At 44.2% G+C, this 23,682-nt stretch overlaps 2 protein-coding genes across 2 annotated transcripts; one reads left to right on the top strand and one right to left on the bottom strand.

Annotated features, from left to right (window-relative positions):
* The first annotated feature begins 10,852 nt into the window (after positions 1-10,852).
* On the top strand, positions 10,853-15,034 carry LOC109779953 (bidirectional sugar transporter SWEET4). The gene is made up of 5 exons (XM_020338552.4): positions 10,853-11,139; positions 11,479-11,515; positions 11,755-12,133; positions 12,984-13,103; positions 14,444-15,034. Exons 1-5 carry the CDS (start codon positions 11,097-11,099, stop codon positions 14,630-14,632), a joined length of 768 nt encoding a protein of 255 aa, XP_020194141.1. The 5' UTR covers positions 10,853-11,096; the 3' UTR covers positions 14,633-15,034.
* Positions 15,035-18,628: 3,594 nt separating this feature from the next.
* Positions 18,629-23,337, bottom strand: LOC109779954 (uncharacterized). Its single transcript, XM_020338553.4, has 6 exons — positions 23,050-23,337; positions 21,828-21,859; positions 21,019-21,210; positions 20,419-20,466; positions 19,115-19,185; positions 18,629-19,009 (listed from the first exon to the last, which is right to left on the bottom strand). Exons 1-6 carry the CDS (start codon positions 23,100-23,102, stop codon positions 18,932-18,934), a joined length of 474 nt encoding a protein of 157 aa, XP_020194142.1. The 5' UTR covers positions 23,103-23,337; the 3' UTR covers positions 18,629-18,931.
* Positions 23,338-23,682: the final 345 nt, after the last annotated feature.

The raw sequence follows: 23,682 nt of genomic DNA, 5'->3' as shown, positions 1-23,682 counted from the left end.
AAGGGATCGAGGCGAAGAACATGTAGGCCTACCTACTACGCTGGCCCGCCACAACATGGCGCATGCATGTACGGCCGGCATGGCGTTGGCGTCACCGGCCGGCCGGGCGCATATGCATAGTGCGTGATACGACGGGACGCGGAGCGCAGGCCGCAAAAGGCTCGACGCGTGGAACCGACAACGGAAGGAGATGCACATACATGATCGTGCTGCACGATGTTGTCCTTGAATGAAACCCTTGGCTGATGCTGGCTTCCATATGCGCATGTGTACTTGCCACTGCCGGACTGCCGCCCAACGGTGCCCTCGCCGCTGCTGCTACTGCTTATTTTCGAAAAAAGGAAGGCGCTCCCTGCTTCTATATCGGTCCTTCTTTGTTAAAAACATTTTAGGGTTTTGCATGCGTTGAACATATCACTCTAGTATTATATGCTAGCAGTGATCACCACGTGTAACTCGGACATCACATAGCATAATGTTGTCTTTCATGCTGGGTGAACCCGAAAGGAAGAACTACTGCTATCCTAGGCAAGCACGATGAGAAATGTGGCAACAATCATTTGGCAATATAGTAGGCACGCCGACACCCCGTAAAAAAAAACTTATGCTCATAGCACAAACTGGAGTAGAGTCTCATGTGGCGCAAATATAGAAAATACTGTAGAATGTACTGAAGTTTCACATGGATTAACAAGACAAACTAAAGTTTGCCCAACACACATATATTTTTGTGATTCAGATGTAGGTTGTCCACGTTACACGGAACACAAACAAATGCGTAAGATGAAACAAATGAGACTGCCCTGTAAATTTTTTTGGTAGCTACCCTGAGGAGTTAAGGTGTAGGACCATGAGGTTACCTGATAAAAAGGAAATATAGATGTAAAACCAAAATGAACATGTGGATCCCCCATTCTGAAGGGATCAAATGTTCAACTATTTTTTCAAGGAACCGGTAGGAACACTACCTTTTCATTTAATGTTCGACTATCTTCAATGAAACTCATGGAACATGATCTGGAACTTATGGAAGGCGCCCAACAGACACATCTTCAATGCTACTCGTCTTACCCACTTCGAGTTTGCGGCTCTTGCACTCGAGGACATCAAACAAAGGGACCTGACCAACGTGACCACGGGTTGCATCGAGAAACATCTCGTCTACACAGGCATCCGTCACACGTTCCTACCGCTGGCTAATATTGGACTCGCCTCTAGTAAACCAAAGCATCGGCAAGCACAACCAAAGTGGGCCTACATGAGGAACATAAGCTTCTTGTTGGTTCATGAGGAACCTAGAGGAAGAAGAGCTTGCCGACACTGATGATCTTATAGGAGCACATGCCAACATCGAGCGGAACACATCCCCAGAAATGGGCATAGACCACCTATCGGCAGGCTGAGCCTCGGTGTTGAAGTCAACGGCAAGACCGCCAAGCAGGCCTCCAAACTAGAGGTTGAAGAGGAAAGTTGTGAATTGCCAGTAGAACCAGAGAGGGATATTGGTTTCTCTCTGGTGCATATAGGAAAAATAGGAAGAACATCACCAAATAGCAAGGGTCGTGAAGCCAAGAGAAAAGACAAGAGGTTACATGCTACACCAAGACCAACTTGCTCAACCTTCCTAGGAGAAAAAAACAAGCCAGGAAAGAAGAAATGGTTGTGACAGACTACAAAGTAAAGGGGGACAAGAGGCATTAATTTTGTTGTTACTGTTTAGCCATGTACTATATATACAATAAGAGAGAAATGTGCATAACTAGTTGGTTAAATTCCCTGTGGTGAATCTACCCACACAAGTTCAAGTCCTAGACTCTACATTGGTGCTTGTATTTTATTTGATTTATTTCAAAATTTTGAACTACATTATTTCGGTGGAGGATGACATGGTAGTAATAAATTCATCAAGCTCAAGATTTATTCACACACGAAAGAAAGCAATTTGTGATTACCTTCACATTGAAAGAGCAACACATACCCAGGAGTCTTTGTTGGGAACAAATAAGAGGAGCAATATCGTGAAAACGAAAGCTCGTTCGTTGTCCATGAGAAGTGAAAAGGCGAAATGTATAGTGGTTGATGATCTTGAATGTTAGATAAGCTTTAGGATCATGTACCAAATAATTCCTAAATAAATCTCAGAGACCCATGTGTGGTTTCATGACATGGTGGGAAGTATAGTATCACCCCAAAAGTGAAGAAGAGTTGAGATCAATGTACAAGAGGCTCTCATCTCCACGTCATGTTGAAGCATGAGAAAAGGAGTAATCATGCGTGTTGCTCCTCCGGCCGCCAGCCTGTCACGCCTCGCGAGCGCATTTTGTCCGAATCAGGCTCAGACCTATGTCATGTATGTGCATTACTTCTGTCAGTTCGAAACATATAATTAATTACAAATCATTAACGGTTAAGTTACGAATAGTCGTATCTGAACCGCTCGGATTGGATCATGGGCACCTTGCCCGACCGCCTACATATTGCAGGTGTCTGCAATCCTAGCCATCACTTGATCAAATTGCATATGTTTAGCTTCCTCGTGAACAAACCACTAACGTTCCTTCCATTGTTGCTGCTCTAGATACTCCATCATGTAATCCGTGCACCCAACCGTACAGGAGAGCAGGCCTCCGAAACCCCGTCCTTTTGTGATCACGCATCGGGAAAAGGGTGATACGTCCTTGACCTCCCTGACATCTCCATGGGTGACATGACCGATGCTATGGAGAAGGATGACGAAGCCTCTATTGCCGCCATCGCGACTCTGGCCTTTTTGACTGGATGGTATGATATGCTCCTTCCACTTTTAATGGTTCATGTGCTAGGTGTACTTATTGTTATCATAGATTTGTCTGTTCTTATTACGTTCCCACATATCTAGCTTTCAATATGAGATTAATACTATTAGCATTGTCAGCATGATTTATTTATAGATTTAAATAATAATAAATTATAATGTATCAATCAGTAAAACTATATTTTCATACATATGCCATGTCATTTAGAGAAGTCAATAAGAATATGTTATACAATAATTTATCTCTTAGTATTGTCTCTAACATTTAATGCTATGAGCCTTTTAATTTATGAGAAGATTAAAACTGAAATTAGAAAACGTGGGGAAAAGATAAGTCGTCTTGTTGATGGTGATAAATGTTTCATTTTTATTCCTTAGCAATCATCTCTTAGATAAGAGAAAACAATGTTCTTTTGTTGATTTATCTCTTTCAACTCACCAGTTATTCTACATGGCATCGGATAATAGCACCACTATAAACCTCCTAGGGCAGTAATCCGAAGAGTTAAATTCGCATGGAAGTTTTGCCTTTTCTAGGCAATATGAAATTGTTGAAATGAGCACAATTTAAAAGGAACATTTATTCCAAAAAAATGTTGGTTATCTTCAGAGCTATGACGTAAATCCGTAGGTGATCATCACGGTTACAGGGTTGACGACCTTTGGATGCAAACATCTGAAACTAGTTGCACGAGGTTTGTTCAACAATTTGGCTTGCGTGACAGTAGCACATTATGTGGATGAGCTAATTAATCTTGTTTCCGACTGGCGTGATCATGTTTTGCTATAAACCTTTTTGTACTCTATGAATTGAACTTATTTTGTTTAATAAATTAGTTGTCTGGATTGCTTGATGCAGAGGATGGGTCTGGCATGAACCAAATAGCACGGTGGGAAACGAATAACACTGAGACGACGACTCGAACTCACCCATCGCATACGAACCAACGCATCAGGTAGCGCACATAATCACAAAAAAAAACACCACAGAAAGGTGACTTCATGTGTGCTTGTGGCCCACGCGTCATGGACCCCGAGGAAATCAGTGTGGTGTGGAGCGCCCACGAAGTTCGGACGGCGGGGAGGGCGCCGGGTAGGCATCGGTGTGATCCGCCCAGGGAACGGTCGGCACGGAGGGCACTCGCGAGTGAGGATGTCCTATGAGGCGAGTACTCCAACATCCTTTGGAAGTTGTAGCTGGTTCCTAGCTCGACCAGCTGACTGAGAATGATTGATGATCGTTCGCAAACATTTTGTCTTGCTGAATACGGTCAAAGTCATTGCCTAGTCTTTGAGCAGGATCCCAGCTTCTTTGGGTCTTCAGGAACTTTATACTAGATGTCGGTAAGTAGTATCGACACATGCTCTATGTTTCTCGACCTCAATTATCCGATTAGCTAGAAGATCACCGACGACAAGAATCGTGATGGCAACACACTTATGTTCATCACGCAAAAACTATGTGTACACAACACTCTATTTGTTTCTCGATGTACCATACCCTGATATGTGACGCCACGTCCGACAACCTAAATTAGGAGAGAGGGTCGAAACTATCATGCTTTGAACTGGTGAGTGGGTTCTCCCCCGATAGGAATCCATCTGGTTTAGCCCTTCAACCAATCTCCGTAGTTTGATTCATAGTAATGTCTAACTGGGCCATGGATGATGTTGGTGTTTTCAGTATACAAGTAGCAATCTATTTTGTATGAGTTGAATAACTAGTAGATCTTGAATGATAAATATAATGTTTGTTTAGCACAGAAGTAACTGTTGATTAGAGTTCTGTTTGAAGAGATGCTCATGTTACCTCAACTTGTGGACGATATGACCCAAAAGGTTGATTAAGCGTTTTTTAATAATATGTACAAAATTGATGTGCGGGCATCTTCACTGATTGCTCGTTCAGTCTGCTGGAAACGAATCGTTCCGGCGCCCGCGTGCCAAACATGATTCTCGAGTTTCTTCATAAAGTGCCGCGTCTTACAGCAGTCCAAAGCGGATTTTCTAGCCATGAGGGATGTACTACACCATCTAGATATTTTTGAAACCACGTCGTCAAGATATTCATATTCCCCCACAAAACATACTGTCAAGAAAAAAAGATTATTAAACCCGTCACAATATTCGTATTCCGTCACGGTACATTTTTATGACTTGTATATGTGTATCCGTTCTGCTCCGGCTTGTGGCAGCTGCCTCGGGTGTGAAACGCTTCAAAACAAAAACGACCTGCTTCGAAGAAGAAACAAAACTGGTGAGCGTATGCTGCAAGCCTGGTCAATGACACCAGTGGCTGGATAACGATGGATCGGACGTACAATTCAACTTACCTAGCTAGCTACGTACTGCTCCTACTGCGTGCATGCGATAAGCTTAGCTAGCGACCGTAGATAGGATAGGGTTGACAAAAGGATGAAACCGAAGATTCCACACGGCGCCCGCCGCGATGGCGGCTTTGCACATTGAAATACGTGCCGTGCATTTGTTGACCGCTGGCTTCGATCTTGATCCATCAACCAACGGCTTAAATTTGTCGTGTGCGTAGTAGTACTACATTCGCTCCCGTTCCACTCAGAGTGCGTCGACATACTGATTCCCGAAATCGGCTACGTACCGCTGGGCCGAGCCTACTCGGTGGGGAATAAGGCCATTTCGTATATATCACAAGGCAAAGTGGCCCCCCGGTGCAAATTTATTCGTCTGTCCAAGCGTCGTCAGCGACAGATCATCGGGCCTGAGCATCGGGCTACATCGATGTCGAGATCAGGAATCGGTGGCTCATCTGGAAGCCGCGCGGTCAAGGATTTGGCAGGGGCAGGCCATCTCAATGACGACGGAGGCAACAATTAAGATCAGGTGGTGATTCAACATTTCAACGGCACGGGCAACGGTACTCGGAAACCCATGGCTTCCATCCTCACCGACGTCGGTCTCCTGCAAAGTCTAGGATCGGAGAAACTCGAGCGAGGGTCGTCCGTGCGCAGCAGACCCACACGCTTCCGGCAATCATCGTTGTGCACATCAAGAGCGAGGAACCAAGTCGTATGCATGGGGCACGACGGGAAGCAAGCATCTGAGGAACATTTTGCCGGCGGTTTTGTTCTTGTAGCCATGTCTCATGTCTACAACTGCACTTTTTTCTAAATTTTATATACATTTTGTATTAAATAAATTTTAGAAAAAAGCAGAGCAAAAGCTTTTGCCAAAGTACTCCTTCTGTTTCTAAATATAAGACTATTTAGAGATTCTCATACGGGCTACATAAAGGGCAAAATGAGTGAATCGACACTCTAAAATATGTATATATACATCCGTATCTCGGTACTTCTAAAAGCGTAGGCGCTAAAGTCCACTGTCTTCAAAAGAAATAGTAACGTCCAAGCTATTCATACTATCTCCCCGCAAAAAAAAAAGTTGTTCAAACTATCCCTGCCAAAGTCTGAAATGATGTATGAAGTCGCTGGTCCAATTGTTTTACCAGCAAGGAGGCTACATACATTATGGGCGAGTTTGATTGACTGAAACTCCCTTCCTCAAATAGGTCCAATAGATAAAAATAAAGCCCATTTTGTTGCCCACGTGAGGCGATGGGCTACACGCGTGCGGAACTTAAAGCACTCAAGAGCTCGGCTTGCTAGGAATCCTCCAATCGGTCGTTTTCATGTAGTCGGGATGAGAAGCGCAAAGGGGCCACAGGAATGCCGCACGTGCGGGTGTAGGCATGAAGATGGCAGAGACGAAAATCTGCAAGCACGGAATGGCATGGAATCAGTCTTGCCCTCCCGCCCCCTTACTCGCTCACCTCAAGTGGCAGGACAAATCGAGCATCAGTTCTCGACAATGGCGGCGGCAACTTAGATATGTTGTACAGGTAGCGGCAGTGATATTGACGACTTAGATCTGTTGTGCCAGCACCAGGACGTGCTCCTCTTCTCCATTTCCGTCTCGTCCACTTCGTCTTCAGCATGGGTAGGCGGTTGTCTAGTATCCAATGGCAGTAAGCACCATGCAACCACCCTCCACTGTTATGTCGTTATATAAGATGTAGGTTCAATTTCGCCGTTACTTACCACAACATCGATTTAGGACGAACGTATGATTTTACTCGTTCAAGCATCAACACTTATTGTTGTGATTCATGCATGAGTCATGTTGGTCCACAAAAGATCGGTTTGTCGCAATTCTAGGTATGTGATCAGATATGGTCCAATGTTAGCCTAAGACGGGGAGGGGATGAAGAATCTGAACTACATTTACAACCATAAGGATGTAGAGGTTGTAAACATGCTTCTAGTGAGAAGAGACACTTTTCCAAGCTTGTGGACACGTTTAGGGAGAGGGGGTGGCTAAAAGATAGCATACACGCCTTCATGTTGCATGTCATAATTAGAGGTTCAGAGTGATTCACATCACATTTAGGAGATTCGGTGAGATGATTTCCTAGTATTTGAAGCAAGTTTTGTAGGGAACGTGCTACACAATCAAAGTTTCCTAGCACGAACAAGCCCGAGATCATTATGAAGATGTGGATAATGATCAGTGTCACTAACAAAATGTAGCTGGAGCAGAGTAGCGACATTTTCTGGAGCTAGGCGAAACCTCCCAACCGCAACAATTTCTCTGGACGATCGTTGATCTAGTGTTGAAGTAAATTACTCCTTCGAAGTATCCTCTTGTGAATAATTAACAGGGGATCTGGACACCCTTGATAATTCCCACATATTCACAATGATCTTTATCAAGTGAACTTTTTTAGTTACCACATACAAATCCCTTTTCTACGTGATACGTCACAAAACCCGATGCGAGACTTTTATCGCTATCCTTGTTACCGGTTTTGTTATCTTTTCTCGTTTCTCCATTCTGGTACCCTAATGATCATTATCACTGTGTCTGGTCAGGCGATAACCCAGTGGCGCCAACGTGTATCTCTCCCATCGCCGAAGGAGCAAACCCAGTCTTGAACTTCGAGCACCATGGCATACTTTTTTGGTATACCTGTAAGTTATTTTTACTAGCTAATTGTCCATATGTTGCAATGGGACATACATATTCTAGTGATTCAATATCAACCTTGTCCGACACATATCTTACACCCACCTTATTTTAGGTTTTGGTAGGAATTAATTTGATTTGAGTATAGTTAGGGAATAGTAATGAATGTTTTGATTTAGCTGAGGTCTTGGTAAGATTTGATTTTGTTTGGGTATGGGTAGGAGAAGGCAAGAATTTTTTTGATTTAATTGAGATTCTCATAAGATTTGATTTAATTTGATTGAGTTAATGCAGGACGTGATTTTAGGAAATTACTGGTTCCATATAGATTATTCCAAGTTACTTTATTTATGTTATTTACTTTATTTATTCCAAGGGAGTGAGGTGAACCTACCAACTGCACTTTAATAGTAGAGACTAGCCAATTGATCGTGTGTTGCAATGGGGGCATACATGTTCTAATGGTTCAACACCATTGTGCCCGACACATACCTTACACCCACCATATTATAGATTTTGGTAAGATTTGGTGTGATTTGATTATGGATAGGGGAAGGCGAGGAAGGTTTTCATTTAGTTGAGATTTTGCAAGATTTGATTTGATTTCGCTGTGAATGAAGGAACACAAGGAAAATTTTGATTTAGTTGAGACTTTGATAAGATTTGATTTGATTTGGGTATGGGTAAAGGAACACAATTAAAGTTTTGATTTTGTTGAGGTTTTGGTAAGATGTAATTTGATTTGATTGAGTTAATGCAAGACATGTGGGAGGGGTGGCATACAGAAGGGAAAACAGACAGAAAGAGGCAAGGGTGAAGGCAAACGTACAAAGACCAACTCCCCTTTAGTAGTAGCGATGACCATCCAGTTAAGGTGTGACGTTTGGCAACCCCAAAACAGCCATCCTGTCTAATGACGCGAGTAAATGTAAACACTTTGTCCAAAATTACCGACAACTAATTAGACGATGTGATCACGCAATATTTCATAAGTTGGTTATATTCAACACCATCGTTGCTCTAACAGTGTGGTCTCATTATTGCGGGCATCCTTGTTACTTCATCTATGCCATTCATCAGGAAAAGATGATCATCATCAATACATTAGTTAGTCCTAGAGGTGAGAGTAGGGATTTGTTTTGTTGTTATGTTTTTCACACATGCAACTGAGTTTTCCTCTGAATCTCATATTCAGTAATCATTGCAATTATAGCACGGAAATATAAACTTAAGTAAGAACATGGAAATAGTATAGTAACAACTTTATTATTGCCTTTAGGGCATATTTTCAATAGTCTTCTATGCAATTGAAGAGACTAGAGGATAGATGATTAAGACACCTACTGGTTAAACTCCTATGGATATACGCATGAACTATGTATGGTATCCATATTTCAAGGTGTATAGTACTACCTTAGTTCTTGTCATGTTATGTTTGTATTGTTTCGATCTATAACCTTTTTCCATGCAATCACATGATTGTACTGGTGCAATAGTTGGTACTCATGTAACTGCTACAGTGTCGAGGTCACATGATGCATCATACATGAGTAGAAAGCACTACACAAGCCGGAATGTGCTTGCTGCTGTAGATTTTGGTATCAAGTTCACATATGTGTTAGATGGTTGAGAATGATCAACCCATGATGCAAACATTCTTGCTGACAAGATGGTTTGATCTGATGGGATCAGTATCCATGATGATAAGTTCTACCTAGAAGATGTTGGGTATGCATGTAGGCCTGAAGTTCTTCCAGCTTTCAAGAAAATCGGGTACCATCTCAATGCATTTTCTTCAAGGAACTATCCTGGAATTGCACATGAATCGTTCAATGTCACACACTCTAGCTTTGGCCTTAGGTTACTGGTCAAAGGGCATTCGGTGCTTTGAAGAATAGATATAAAATCCTTGATCACAAGGCATTTCACCCTTTCCCCATCCAAGGTAAGCTTGTTCTTTTTTTGATAAAGGATGTTTTTATTATCTCAAATGTAGCATCAAGCGATACAAAGCGATATGAGTAACACCCGGCCTCTGTGAAATTAGGATGCATACAACCAATCCTGAAAAGTCTGGCAAAAAAAATGAAAACAAAACGGCAACAGTAGTATAGACCGACACTACGCCTATGTCAAAAGTGGGGTGGATCAATCTGGAGGTTATGCTGGATACTGCATTCTTCATGACTAGGTCTTAGGATGGAGTCTTGATGAGCATGTGCCGAAGAAGAAAGATGTGACGACTAGCGATTTTGAGTCCGACGATGGTGTAGAGGCATATGAAAGTGAAACTTGTGAGAGCAAAAGGTTAAAGTGACTAAAGCAATGTGGGCTAATAGAGGTATCTCAAATATCTGAAATGGAAGAAGACGAGGATGATGATTGATGAACTTTCCCACATTGAGTCATATGACTGTTAATTTGGTACTGCCATTGCCATTTGTTAGTAGTTAATATTAATGGCCATTTGTTAGTAGTTCAGACGGACTGATGAACTGTCATTTGTTAGTAGCTAGGATTGAAATGATATTAGTTTGGTATTGCCTATCTATGTAATATGGTAAGATCACTGCTCGTGAGACTGCATCTTCGCAACCATAATGCTCAGTGCTGTCAACCAATCCCAAGCACCATGGACGAAACAATCTCGTGATGCTGTGCAGTTAGCCAAATGTAAATGCAGAATAGAGTCTGCATTATCTCAGTCAGTCGGGCTCAATCAGACGAAAAGTAAAGGCAAAAGGAAGCCAAAATGGTTGCAGGAAACCAAAACACTGGTATTTACGCCCAGCGGGTTGCTCCCGGGCCAAGAATGCGAATATCTACCAAAGTCGAAATGGTCAGTACGTATGAGCAACCCACCATTTCATCCAAATAAAATCCTAAAAAAGAAAAGTACGACCAACCCACCCGGCTGGCTGCTGGGCCACAGCACATCGGGGTAGTTATAGAGAGAGAAAGAAAGAGGCGTATGCAAAAGGCCGGCGCGGCGTCCATGAGAGAGAGAGCGAGCCGGATAGAGATAGAGACGGGGGCGACGGTGCGGGGCCCACGGGTCAGCAGCCCCGCTCTATTTAAGGACCCCGTTCGGTGTTTTCCTGAGATCATTCACTCATCAAACGCGACGCACAGAGACAGAGGGAGAGGGTCCGCTGTACTTGCATCCTTCCCTGCCCCCGTCCCCTCTCCTCCAAGTCCAGAAATCCGTTCCCCTCTCCCCCCTCCCTCCCTCTCGTCTGCACCCGAGACGCTCCTCTAGATCAGTTCCTCGGTGCGGTTACCTCTCGCCGGAAGCCAAGCCACCATGGTGTCGCCGGACGCTATCCGCACCGTCATCGGCGTCATAGGTGCGTGCCTCCCCGTCGCCCCACGCCCCCCGCCTCTGTACTGCACACGCATGTGCGCCTGCACTGCAGCGAAAACCATGTGGCAGCGGCGCCACACGGGTCGTACGGGGGGTGCTGCTGTTGCCCCCTGATGCTCTTTTTGTTTCTCGCCGCTTTGCGCGTGTCCTCTTCACGAACTTTTGCTCCCTTCTAGTGCAAGCGAGCATCACGCGCCGGGTTCCCTAGAGCGGCCCGAACCGTGATTTGTTCGGCGGTTCCTCCTTTGTGTTTGTTTGTTCATCGTCCGAGATCTACTTCTGATGTTGCTTTTTTTGGGATTGTTTTGTGTCTCCCTTGCAGGCAATGCAACCGCCCTGGTGCTCTTCCTATCCCCAGTGTAAGCACCGACTAAAACTATACCACTCTTAAGTGTATCTTCATTTAATTCGCCGGATAAAATGGATTCCGGAATTAATTGTGCTGAGCAAAGAGCGAGAATTACATGACACAAATTCGTGAGAATGCGGAGATCGGCACCGCGATAATTTTGTATTCCGTTTTCTGATCGAAACAGTTTGGATATCTCTTCGAAAAAATGCCTGACCAGTGAAAATACTTGCGAACTGCGAATTCCAGGCCGACGTTCATCCAAATCTGGAAGAAGAAGACGGTGGAGCAGTACTCGGCGGTGCCGTACCTGGCGACGCTGCTCAACTGCATGATGTGGGTGCTCTACGGGCTCCCGCTGGTGCACCCGCACAGCATGCTCGTCATCACCATCAACGGCACCGGCATGCTCATCGAGCTCACCTACGTCGCGCTCTTCCTCACCTTCTCCGTCGGCGCCGCCCGCCGCCGAGTCCTCCTCCTGCTGGTCGCCGAGGTCGCCTTCGTCGCCGCGGTCGGCGCGCTCGTCCTCTCCCTCGCCCACACCCACGACCGCAGGTCCATGGTCGTCGGCATCCTCTGCGTCCTCTTCGGCACCGGCATGTACGCCGCGCCGCTCTCCGTCATGGTACGCGTCGCCATCACTCTCACGGTCTCACCTACAACCAGTACAGTACTGGAGTGAGATTTGGTGCTAGTTTTCTATTGATTGATTTTAGTCCAGTAGGTGGTTGTCGGTGTCAGGAGATCGATCAGGCGAGGAAATGATTAATTAACTGCTGCTCGAATGAGAATAACCATAGGAAAAGAACGCTGGATTAATCTATATACTAATTTGATTGACCAACGCCTGCTCTGGGTACGTTCTGGGTGGGGAATAGAATACGCGAGTACACGCATGCGTAATCCTGTCGTTTTCTCTCTATCTAGCAGTAGCTGTATTCTTTTCGGCTATCTCGCTATCTACTTTGAACAGCGCAAATATTCTTTTCTGAAGAAAAAATATATACGTATTACTACATGCAGTGTTTCCAATCATGGCGTCAAATCAACTCCTGTTCCTTTGCTGTCAAAAGAGAGAGGAAAAACTCATGTTCTTTTGCTGTCAGAAAAGGAAAAACTCATGTTCTTTTTGTTCATCCTTCACTTTTTGATCCAACTGTAATTAACAACTTGTGCCCGCTGCACTTTTCGTTAAAATTGTTCATGGCTTTTAGCTCTTATATGAAACACCTTTTTTAGTCCCCCCATCCCAAACAAAACAAAAGTTGTGTCATCCCACATGCCGTCGTTTCCTTGGTAGCTGTGTACTTCATAATCTGGTTAATACGTGTAGAGGGTAGTTGTTTCCGTTTTACTGCCTGTTTTCTTTGGATGAATTGTGCAGCAAAAACAAACAATTGTCTGTAAAATGGATGGATTTCCTTTTGTATTGTTCATCATCATCATGTTGATTTTCTCTGTGTCCGTGTTTTCAGAAAATGGTGATCCAGACCAAGAGCGTGGAGTACATGCCCCTGTTCTTGTCCGTGGCCTCGCTCGTCAATGGCATCTGCTGGACTGCCTACGCCCTCATCAAGTTCGACCTCTACATCACCGTAAGCCTTCTAAAATTTCACACACAGTAATAGTAACCATTAGCTAGCAGTATACTAATTGCTGGTGTGAGATGAGGATGACTTCCACTTGAGCGCTTGCTACCCTGAGTAGCCAGCACAGAACCTGGGCAATGCCCGTCTAATTAAAGTAAGCAGCGCCGGAAGTTAACATGGGTGACTTGCTAAGTTCTGCCAAGGCAAGTTGATGATGGCAGGGCCGGGTGTATAAATTTAGGAGGTGCATCTGATCTCGTTAGGTACCAAACCATATTTGGATTGGTTCAGGCGAACCACCCAACCCAAATGAATGCAGCCTTGCAACTAGGACTTGCGTTCTCACAACAAGTTGCGTGCACCACCCGCGGACAGAAGTAACGGGGGCCCTTTCTTTGCTTCCCTGCTGCGATCTGCATGCACGTTCATGGGACTAGCTACGGTGTACATGCACGTTTTTGTGCTGGGAGGGCCGTTTTCATTTGGGTAAGATAAGATTGGGTTGCTAGGTAGTAGAGTCGTTATTAGTAGGACCAAGACTCCATGGCCCATCTAGCAGCATGCAGTTTTAGGCTGGCCACGGGCGCGTGCGATGGGCCGAAATATCGGACCAGGCGTCGGCGTTGCTTTCAAGCCTCGGGTCCTACTTTTGCACGGTGGCATGGCTCGGCGGACATCGTGAGACCGAAAGGTCAAGCCAGTGTTGTCACGACTGACCTTGCGGACCGGATCGTCTCCGTTGTCGGCTACCTGTTTGGATTTGGGATTGTCACGCTAACAGCACACACCTGTCCGCCTGTCCCGGTCCGAATGAATAATTACTGTTGGCGTCAGATGTGTGTCGGGATGGCAAAAACATGTTTTCTTCGTTGAAATTCCAAGAGAAAAAAACAGGTTTTCGTTCAAAGAGAGGTCGTGTTGTCAACTGGAGGCGTCAAATCGGGGGGGGCTCAGCCGCTGATCCCGACCTGTGAGGTGTAGCTTGTGTGGTGTGTATGGCACGAGAGGAAGGCGGCGAGGTGGATGCTGCCACCGCCCACGTCCGCATAGCCATCGCACTGCGTTCAACTCCCAATCAATGCGTGTGCATTTGGGATCTATCCGTCCGCTCCTGACCGCTGATGCACGGTAGCCGATGGTACACCACAACACAGGGTATTACGTCATGTGCTATTCTGGTTGCCCTTTGTCCGCGGCCACGGCATGCAACGCGTCACCTACTGTGCTGACCCTTGGCTCAGGCCAACACATTTCTTGGATTATGTTTTGTTTTTCTGGTTACAAACTTCTGTTCTCCGTTGCTCTCCGCTGTGGGTTAAATTGGTATTCTTTGCTGTTGGATGCAGATCCCCAACGGGCTGGGCGTGATGTTCGCTGTGGGGCAGATCATCCTGTACGGCATCTACTACAAGTCGACGCAGCAGATCCTGGAGGCCCGTAAGCGCAAGGCCGACCAGGTGCCCATGACCGAGGTCGTCGTCGACGGCAAGAGCGGCAGCGCCACCAACTCAGGCGCCGCCAACGGCCACTACTAGAAGCAATACCACTACTATTAACTCCCGATTGAAGCGCCTTCATAAATCACCTTAGCTAATTCTCCCATGAATCATGTACGTACGCTGCGCGCCCAGGGCTCCTGTGCACTGTCGCGTCTTCTTGTGCGCTCTACTACCCTTGAAAGACCTGTTCTTCATCTTGTCTCCTTTATGCCTACCGTGCGTACGGCCGCTACTGTCAATCAGACGGCTAACCGCGACCCTGGTTGGCGAATCCGCGACCCTGGTTGGCGGATCACTGGTGTTCTTGGTTTTCTGGAAGAACTATGACAGTCCAAAGGGGACGGCGTGTTGAGTTTTTCTTATACATGTTATTATACTACTACTGTTTTTGTTTGTATTTGTTTTGGCCGGGAATACTACTACTGTTTTGTTGTTGCAGTTGTCTATCTCTATCAATCTGGTTTAATCAGGGGTGCAACCGTGCAAGCACGGCACGAGTCCGCGTGAACCCGTATGCAAGCATAGTAAAAGTCGACCTAGGATTGACTTTTGATCTACATGCATGTGGGTTCACAGGATGCCCGCCTGGATCCTTAGTTTGTACTCCCTCCGTTTTGACGAGATTCCACTATGGACCACATACGAAACAAAATGGGTGAATCTACACTTAAAATGCATCTATATACATCCGTATGCAGTCCATGGTGGAATCTCTACAAAGATTTATATTTAGGAACGGAGGGAGTAATAACAGTGTGCTAAATGTATCCAATCTGAGGGGCCCACGTGCATGATTTCACAATTTATGTTCATAAAACTTAGCTTCTCCCTAGCTAAATAAATCAATTGTGGAACGAAACCATAACCATGAACTTGTGGCACCCAGATTTGATTGTGGAGGAACGCTGAGCTTCCACACAACGAATTAAGGCATCTCCAACGTGACTCCAAAAACGGACACCATATTTGTCCGTGGAATCAGTCTTTATGCAAAACGGACACGGGATTCTATACTTCGAAACTTCGATAATGAAATCAGTCTTTATGCAAAACCATTAGCTTATAGACTCCCAAGGCATTTTGCATTTGGCCAAAACTCGAGTGAAGAACACTATTAGCTTTTGCACATCGTGAATTTCTCTACTCGAAAATTTCGAGTACTAACTTAGGACATTGGCTTTCCAGGAAAATTTCATGAGATTCAGATCTTGACCGAATTCTGATGGGTTTTAAATTTTTTAAAGAGGTTAAAACCCTAGGCCTCTGCATGAAAAGATTCACACAATCTTCTTTATTAAATTATTCAATAAAGGTCCGGTAAAAACATACATCAAACAACCTGAGGCCACCATGTCACACTTACAAACTCGACAATGGAGATGCCATTACAACGCCCCACTAGCTATATCTAGGGTCATCATCGAGCCGCCCGCATGGCGTACCGGGAGCACACATTCATTCCAGCAGACCACATCACATGCACACGCCCCAGAAGCCACCGCCACCATCGAATAGTCGACCCATGTTCAGAGCCGAGATTCGCATGATCCTTGTCAGACCAACTGTCAACGCCACCACGACGCCAAACTGGTGGACGGTGATCTTTGGTAAATACCAATAACTTTTGGGCTCCATGGGTTTTGACTTAGCCAAATTGTGCAAGTGGACGCCGGTCTACTAGGAGGCTCCTGGGCACCAGACTTCTAGAAGGCTGGTTGGTATCTAGCTTTTGTGCTTTTTTTTTGCAAATGAAAAATTGACATGTCCTTCTTTTCTGAAGAAGACAACGTTGAGCATCACTAAGCATCTCAATCGTCAAGCCAATGTGGTGACGCATGAGATTGGGAAAATTTCGTTTTGTAATAGGTTGGATGATGTTTTTTTAATAGTGTTTCGCCCTGCGTGACGTATTTGTAGGAACCTTTTACTTAACTAGTAAATGCGTACGTGCAATGCATGTTAAAATTACATAAAAAAATTAATTATTCATTAATATTTGGTAGGATATCAATTAGTACACATTAATTATATAATCAGCAGAGCCATTGATATTTGATATGATATTAGTTACGCGTTAAACATGTTGGACGCTCACCATTGAAGCAATCTAGATTGTTGGATTGACATGGTTTGACAGCCAAGATTAATTGGATATGGCGGTATATAGATATATAGATCAATATATCAGGAGGTTTTTTTTAAGTTCACCACAACATTTCCTTTCACTCCATTGGCCCACACACCACCATTATCGTCATGCACTGCCTCACTAGTGATTTCGTCCGAGGAGATCATGACAGCTCGGCTAGTAGAACTTTTCAAGGGAGACCGTGATGTGTTGTGTTGAGTTACCGTATTTCAACTCTTGTTCCAACTTTGCCCAACCGAATTAATCTGTGAGGTCGAAATGGTCAATTGGTCATGGTCGTGGTCATTTTTTTTTTGAGGCAACATTTTTGTTTTTCTTATGATGAGGGGTGTGGTCGTCGTCAATTGGAACCGTATTTTCACGAAGCCGGGGCGTTTCGGCCCATCCAATGTAAATTGGCCTTTGATTTGTTTGGTTACCCTGGCCTTACCTTAAAGTCAGCCCGCATATATATATATACTAGTATACATGTACGTGCAAATGCACGCATTGACTTCCCTCGTCCCATCGATTGGTGCATTGCACAACAGCCAGCTCAAAACTCCGTCCCAAATCCCTCTGAGATGACGCTATTAGTATGCGCTACCGATGCCAAGGCGGCTGAGACAGCTAGCTACGCGCACGGATGGACGACAACAGCAACAAGCATGTGAATTTTTCCAGCATTGACATAGTTCTAGAGAACAACAGTACGTTGGCTGGTACTGATTATCTGTGGATGATTCCAGAGAACAACAGTAGCTTCGCTGGTACTGTAGATAGAACTGTAGCAGCGAATCCCAGCATTTCCAACCATTGGATGGACTCTATCAATGGTTCAGGTTGCTTCCTAGTCATGAGATTCAAAATTTCAAAACTGGTACACTATGTAGTAGTATAGATATATATATATACATACGCGAGCGCCGAGCCCTGTCATGCTCTCTCTCATGCCTATTCCAAGAAGCCCAAATATTGGGCCGGCCATAGCTTCTGCTCCAGTCGCGGCGACGGCTTAGACTAAAAAAAAACACGGCGACGACGACGTCTTCTTCCTGATCGGCTACCCCGCGACGGGGAGGCTCCCGTGCTACTCTTCTCCTCACCTCGACCTGCCGCGGCTGCCCAACTCCTTTCCTTTCTCCACCCCCAGTACGCGACGACGAATTCTCATCTTCCATTGGTGCTCCGCTGTGTATACGAGTACAATACTTATCATATTTTGGACTGGACATTATTGCTCAGCTGTGTATATGAGTACATACAATACTTCTATGCAAAAAAATGAGTACAATACTTAGGATATTTGATTTCAAAAAAGTTTCTAATGGATGACACGTGGCATTCATAAATCATAAAGCATCTAATCTCTCCTCCCTGATTTCAAGTGAGGGGTGGGGTAGATGCTTTGTGATTTGTAAATGCCACATGTCATCCATCAAGATGGGTCTCAGATACTAGCCCGTGAGATCTGGTCTCATATAATTGGTAAGAGCAGAATCCAAACAAGGCGCTAAGAAAGCAAAACTTAGCTCCTCCCTCAAAGGCCACCTGCCTATCTGAAAGACTGCACCCATCGATATGAAATTTTGGAGCCTTAATTTGCCCGTGAAAAAAATCAATTTGCACCATGAATTGAAGGATCACATTGTCACTAACATGACACCCTGCTAAGACCCACTTACAACTGAAACAGCTTAGAGAACTACTCCCTCCGTCCCATAATGTAAGACGTTTTTTGACACTATGGGACGGAGGGAGTATATATGTTTGAGCAAGGACAGCGTCGCCAGGTACTTTTGTTCAGGACGGTGGTTGTACCCATGCTGCTAAAAATGAAGCCTCTAAACAAGCACTCAACAAATCTCAAAGAACTGCACAAAATTCATGGCCATGACAGAGTATATCCAAACAATCTTTTTCTTTCAACCGAATACAACTTTTACCAGGGCATTGTTAAGGCAGAGTAATCGAGTACCTACCCGGTGACTCAGGTTCACGACACAGCAATGCCCTTCCATCTGTAAGGCTACAAGAGATTGACTGCTGCTCCCATTTTAGAGAAACCAAGCAGCCGCAGGTTAGACTAAAATTTGGACTTATCATCATACATATAGTTTTCAAACGAAACTGAACACACATTGAGCTGGCAAAATAGCTTGCTTCTGATAAATCTGTGACACTCCACCGATGCAGCTTGACTTTAATTAGTTCCAGGTGCTGAGCGCCGCTGCCAGGCCCGTTTGAGCATCTACCGCACGACGCAGATCTTCGAGGAAGTTCATCTATACTTCCAGTCAACACACGAGAGCAATCAGTGTATAGAAAGAAAGAAAAAATTTAAGAGGAAAACCAAAATAACAATAATAATTTGTTGGTTTAGTTCATACCTGATGAGGAAGTTTCATGTGACCTTGACCCCATGACGATCCGCCAGATCCAGCGTACATCACCGGTTTATCTGCTCAATCATTGAGATAACATAGTTAGCAACTTAGCATCATTATAGGAGGGCACTCTGCTTTGTTGTTTCAAATTGGCAGCATTGATATGAGGTTAAGGCAGTATAGCTGAATATGATCTTTATGAGACATCTATTCATAAAAACATTTGAAGTGCACAGCAGCATGCACCATCCTAGTGACACTGATAGGTCCACATGATCCTAAGAACATTTTTGTCTTTCCCCGTGATTGTGCCACTACTGCTACCAACACTTCAGATTCACGTGCATTCTTTCTTGTCAATGACTGAAGGCTAACAAAATTACACATTAAAAGGCCATTAGAGCATCTTTGATCCTTATTTCTAAAACTTGGATCACACACCAATTACTTGTGCTTAGAGCTCCATCCAAAATTCACTCTTATCAATGCAGTAAATCTCCCCTATGTGTGTTGCCTGAAGTTGCTAGACGCGAGAATCTTAGGGAAATTGAACATTTCATGTTAAATTTTTTTTACCATAGCACCAACAGGAAGGTTAGAACAGGACAACCAATGTCAAAAATCAGGCTAGCAACATATACACATGACTAGCTGATATGATTCTTCAGACTTGCTGCTAGGATACAGTTACGTTATGGTTATGCAGACTAGATATGATGTGCTATAGTCCAATTTGCATCATTATTTTTCACTTTCAGGAAAGTTCAAACTGGACCAACTACTGTAAAACCGCTTATTCAACACTCGTTTCGAAACTAGCACAATTTTCACCCTAGCCATGCTTGCTTATGTGAAATCCAACAGGGTTCGATTCGCTGAGTCAGTAAGCCAATGAGCCATGTCAAAAAGACACCTCACACTTCAATGTACTAGCATGATGCTGACTGGGATACAACAGAAGCAATCGACATGTCAAAACTGCTTTTAAAATGAAAATCAATGGGTGATGTGTACCAGACTACCAGTCCTTGTTAAGGGGATTAAATAGCTTGCACTACAGTCCAATATAAACTTGCGTGATAGTAGAGGGAGCTAATTTGACTTTTTGTATGTGATAACATCGTAAGAATGTGGCCATCAAGTTGGTATAGCATGAACCAACACACAAGAACCAATTAAACTGCCAATAGATGAAAGCTAATTCGAATTTTAAATTGTGTGTGGTGGTTCTTGAATATTAAGGAGCTATGCTTGCTTTAACACCTACAATGGAGCAACGTGAAACTAATTGCAATATGTGTGCTCACCAGGGGAATCATTTGGGTCATTATACATGTTCATTGCAGCAGCCCAACCTACAGAGAAACAGCATGGAGGGTTATTATCACAAGGTGAAATGTAGAGAAATAAGTTAAGTCAGATTTAGTACAACGGCTGCAGCTTGTAGGATGAAATAACAGTGCGTGTCTGAGAAGACCAGACCATAAGTAACTAAACTTGCCTACGCTCTGGTGATTTGTAAGTGCAATTGTCAGAAAACGAACAGTCGAGGATATGATTAACAAAGGAAAAGAAGAGATCACATTATCAGCAATAGGTATCCAAGCTGGATCACTGGATGTTCTTACAACTAAGACTCGCAAGCATATAATTGGAAATAAATTGCAAAAGGTGTTCCATGCTTACACATTGTAATTTGAGTGAGTGGATATTGAATCGTTAGCATGTATAAGCTCAAAACAGAAATAGATCGCACACACTTTCTTATCATGTTATTGTAGATTTTATGTGACACAGCAATAATATGCAGCAATTTTCAGTATTCAAAAGAAAATAACTTCTAGCACAGATATTCTACAAGCCATTGAAAGGGCAGTATGGGTATGCAGTCTTTCTGATAAACATACGTTCACTGAGAAGCTGTGAAGCCTCACTAGCAGAACATCCTTCCAATGGTACTAATCTTGCATGACTGTAATCATTTTGAGCATTGCTGACAAAAGCATCATGATGGATAATTGGAGGAAGGTTCTTTAGTGAAGGAACATGGCTCTTCTCTCCATCATTGTTGTATGAATAGTTGGCTTTCTCAGCCCTATCTGCTTGATGAAATAGGAAAAGTGTCCCAAATGTTAGCTAAACTTAAACATACAGATTGAGCATACAAAAATACGTACAAGGAAAATACACATCAAAAGTTTATTACAGATGGATAAAATGGAAGTGCAAACATATCTATGAAAGGAGTTTCTGAGAAGATATAAGAGATGACCATGTAAGTAAAAAGAACAGCAAAATCATTTTTTACTTCTGAAATGGCTAATTACAGAGATTAGCAGAATATGATTAAAATTTGCAGGTGACCTGCATTAGATGTGCGATATTTTAAACCCATGCAATAGTGCATAGAGTGTTCATACAGAGATGTTGGTGTACTAAAGATCTTACTGTTACTAATGGTATCACTCATTGTCTCAAAGAAGAACCACATTAATTGGAGAATGTAGACATCTAAAAGCACTCCTAGGCAAACTTTGGGACACAATGAGTGATACCATATAACACCAAGCAACTACGACAGATCATATTGAGTTATTGACTATTGGTGGGACCATGCGCATCATACTGAGCGTAGTGACCAACCATACAATATAAGGAAAACATAACATAGCAAGTATCTATGAAGTCTAACTGATCGCATCCAAATGAGATGTACCTCCAGCCTTGCGGCGATTGTTTGCACGATTCCTGAAGCATAATGAGAGTAAGACAGCCATCAGCAAGCAGGTCATACGCACAAATACGTAGCAACATAAAAAGCTAACAATGCAGTCAGCGCAAAAACATCTTTCAAGTACTAACTAGGTTTTTCAACATCATACACATACTGAGAACTGCAGATATCTAAGTATTGGGTCAGAAATACTAGAAACATAACTAAGAACAACTGACCAAATCAACGATGTTGTCAACTGAACGCACAAGATTTCTCCAAGAAATCTACTTTCTGTTCATGCTGAACTAAATTGTGATTGTGAATCGTAAGTGACTACAGAACAATTACAGCATTTGAGTAACAGAAATCTAAAACATACAGAGCCAGATAATATAGACAAAAGACCTTCAAGCCAATTATATACACTACTTCAAACTAATCATCGGCTTTATCCAAGCTGGACGACTGCATGGGTGAGAGTGGCTAAACCAGGTTGCTCTAAGTTGATAATCCACAATAGAGTCACCCTTCATCTTGGAATGAAGCCATGATGCTTGACCAAAGCTAAACAAATACCCTTTAGGTAAAAAGTTAGCTTTCAAGAGTGTCATTTTTCCATATACTCACTGATAAGCTAGATCAACATGCCAAAAGACCACCGGACCAACAATGGTAGCTTGCTAGTGATGAAGATATATGTGTCAAGAACCGCTTTCATTATGCCCTCTAGTATGAGCTAGCAGAAAGCCAGCGTCCATCTCCAAAATAGGATAGCGAAAAGAAAAAGAAAAAGCAAGTCTAGATATGCCGATTCGGTGACAACAATCATAGGCTATTACATGTTCCCAGGCGCTACCTCAAATCACACGCATTAAGCAGCTATAGAAAACGACGTAGCAGCCAAATCTAAGAAGGGCAATGAGAACGTCACACCGTCAACCTTCCAGCTAATCCCAACCAAACCACCAAATGGATGCCCCAAAGCGTAATAGTAGTACCAAAATCCCAGGAAATGGCCGAATCCAAGGCAAGCAGCTCCCAGCCTCCGCGCCACAGGTACCCCAGATCACCAGGAAGCCACCTCTTCTCGCAAAGGATTCGACCAGGCCGGGGTCCAATCCCACACTCGTAATGCGATTCTCGGTAAGCGCGGCCCGAATCGAAAATGGCAAGAAGCTGCAGGAGCCTCGTGGAAAGAAAGGCGAATGCGGGAGGGGTTGACCTGTGCACGGGAGGCGTGTATCTCTTGATGCTGTCCGGGTTGCTATCCGCCATGGCAGCAGCTCGGGCCCTGGGAGGCGTGGAGGGGGGTGAGGAGGGGGGAGGAAGAAGGAGCGGGTGGTGGGTGGGGTTGCTTCCTTCCTCCTCCTTCCCAGCCCGGCTGCCGCCCTGTTTCTTCCACCCTCCGTGCCCTGCCCCGGCGAGAGATGCAAAAGAGGGAGGAACAAAGGGGCGAAGATGGGGGCCCGGGCCGGGGGTGTGGGTGTGGGTGGGGAAAGCGGGAGTGCTTTGCGCAGTAATGTCTCGATTCCGGGAAACTGCTGCCACTAACGAGTGGGCCGTAGAATTGCGCTGTGCCACGATTGGAAGTCCCAAAACAAGAGATCCACACGTTTTTTCTTTCGAGTTTTTTATGGGGTAGTATTTTCTTTTGATTTTTTAAAGATCCAGCATCGCTGGCATTTCATTGATAACAGCAGGAAGCAACGAAAAACAACAAGATGGTGAAGGTCCTAGGACCAAAAGATCCGAAGATCAAAGAAAAAAAAAAGAAAAAAGGCAGCCCTAATAGCCGCGGCACAACACTCCATAGAAACCATACTAGACAGCGCATCTCCGGCTCAAACGGTAAAAT

The sequence above is a fragment of the Aegilops tauschii genome, chromosome 6 (genome assembly GCF_002575655.3).
Source record: "Aegilops tauschii subsp. strangulata cultivar AL8/78 chromosome 6, Aet v6.0, whole genome shotgun sequence".
NCBI classification, from domain to species: domain Eukaryota; kingdom Viridiplantae; phylum Streptophyta; class Magnoliopsida; order Poales; family Poaceae; genus Aegilops; species Aegilops tauschii.
Note: the sequence above shows the minus strand (reverse complement) of the source record. Positions and strands in the feature narration are given on the sequence as shown.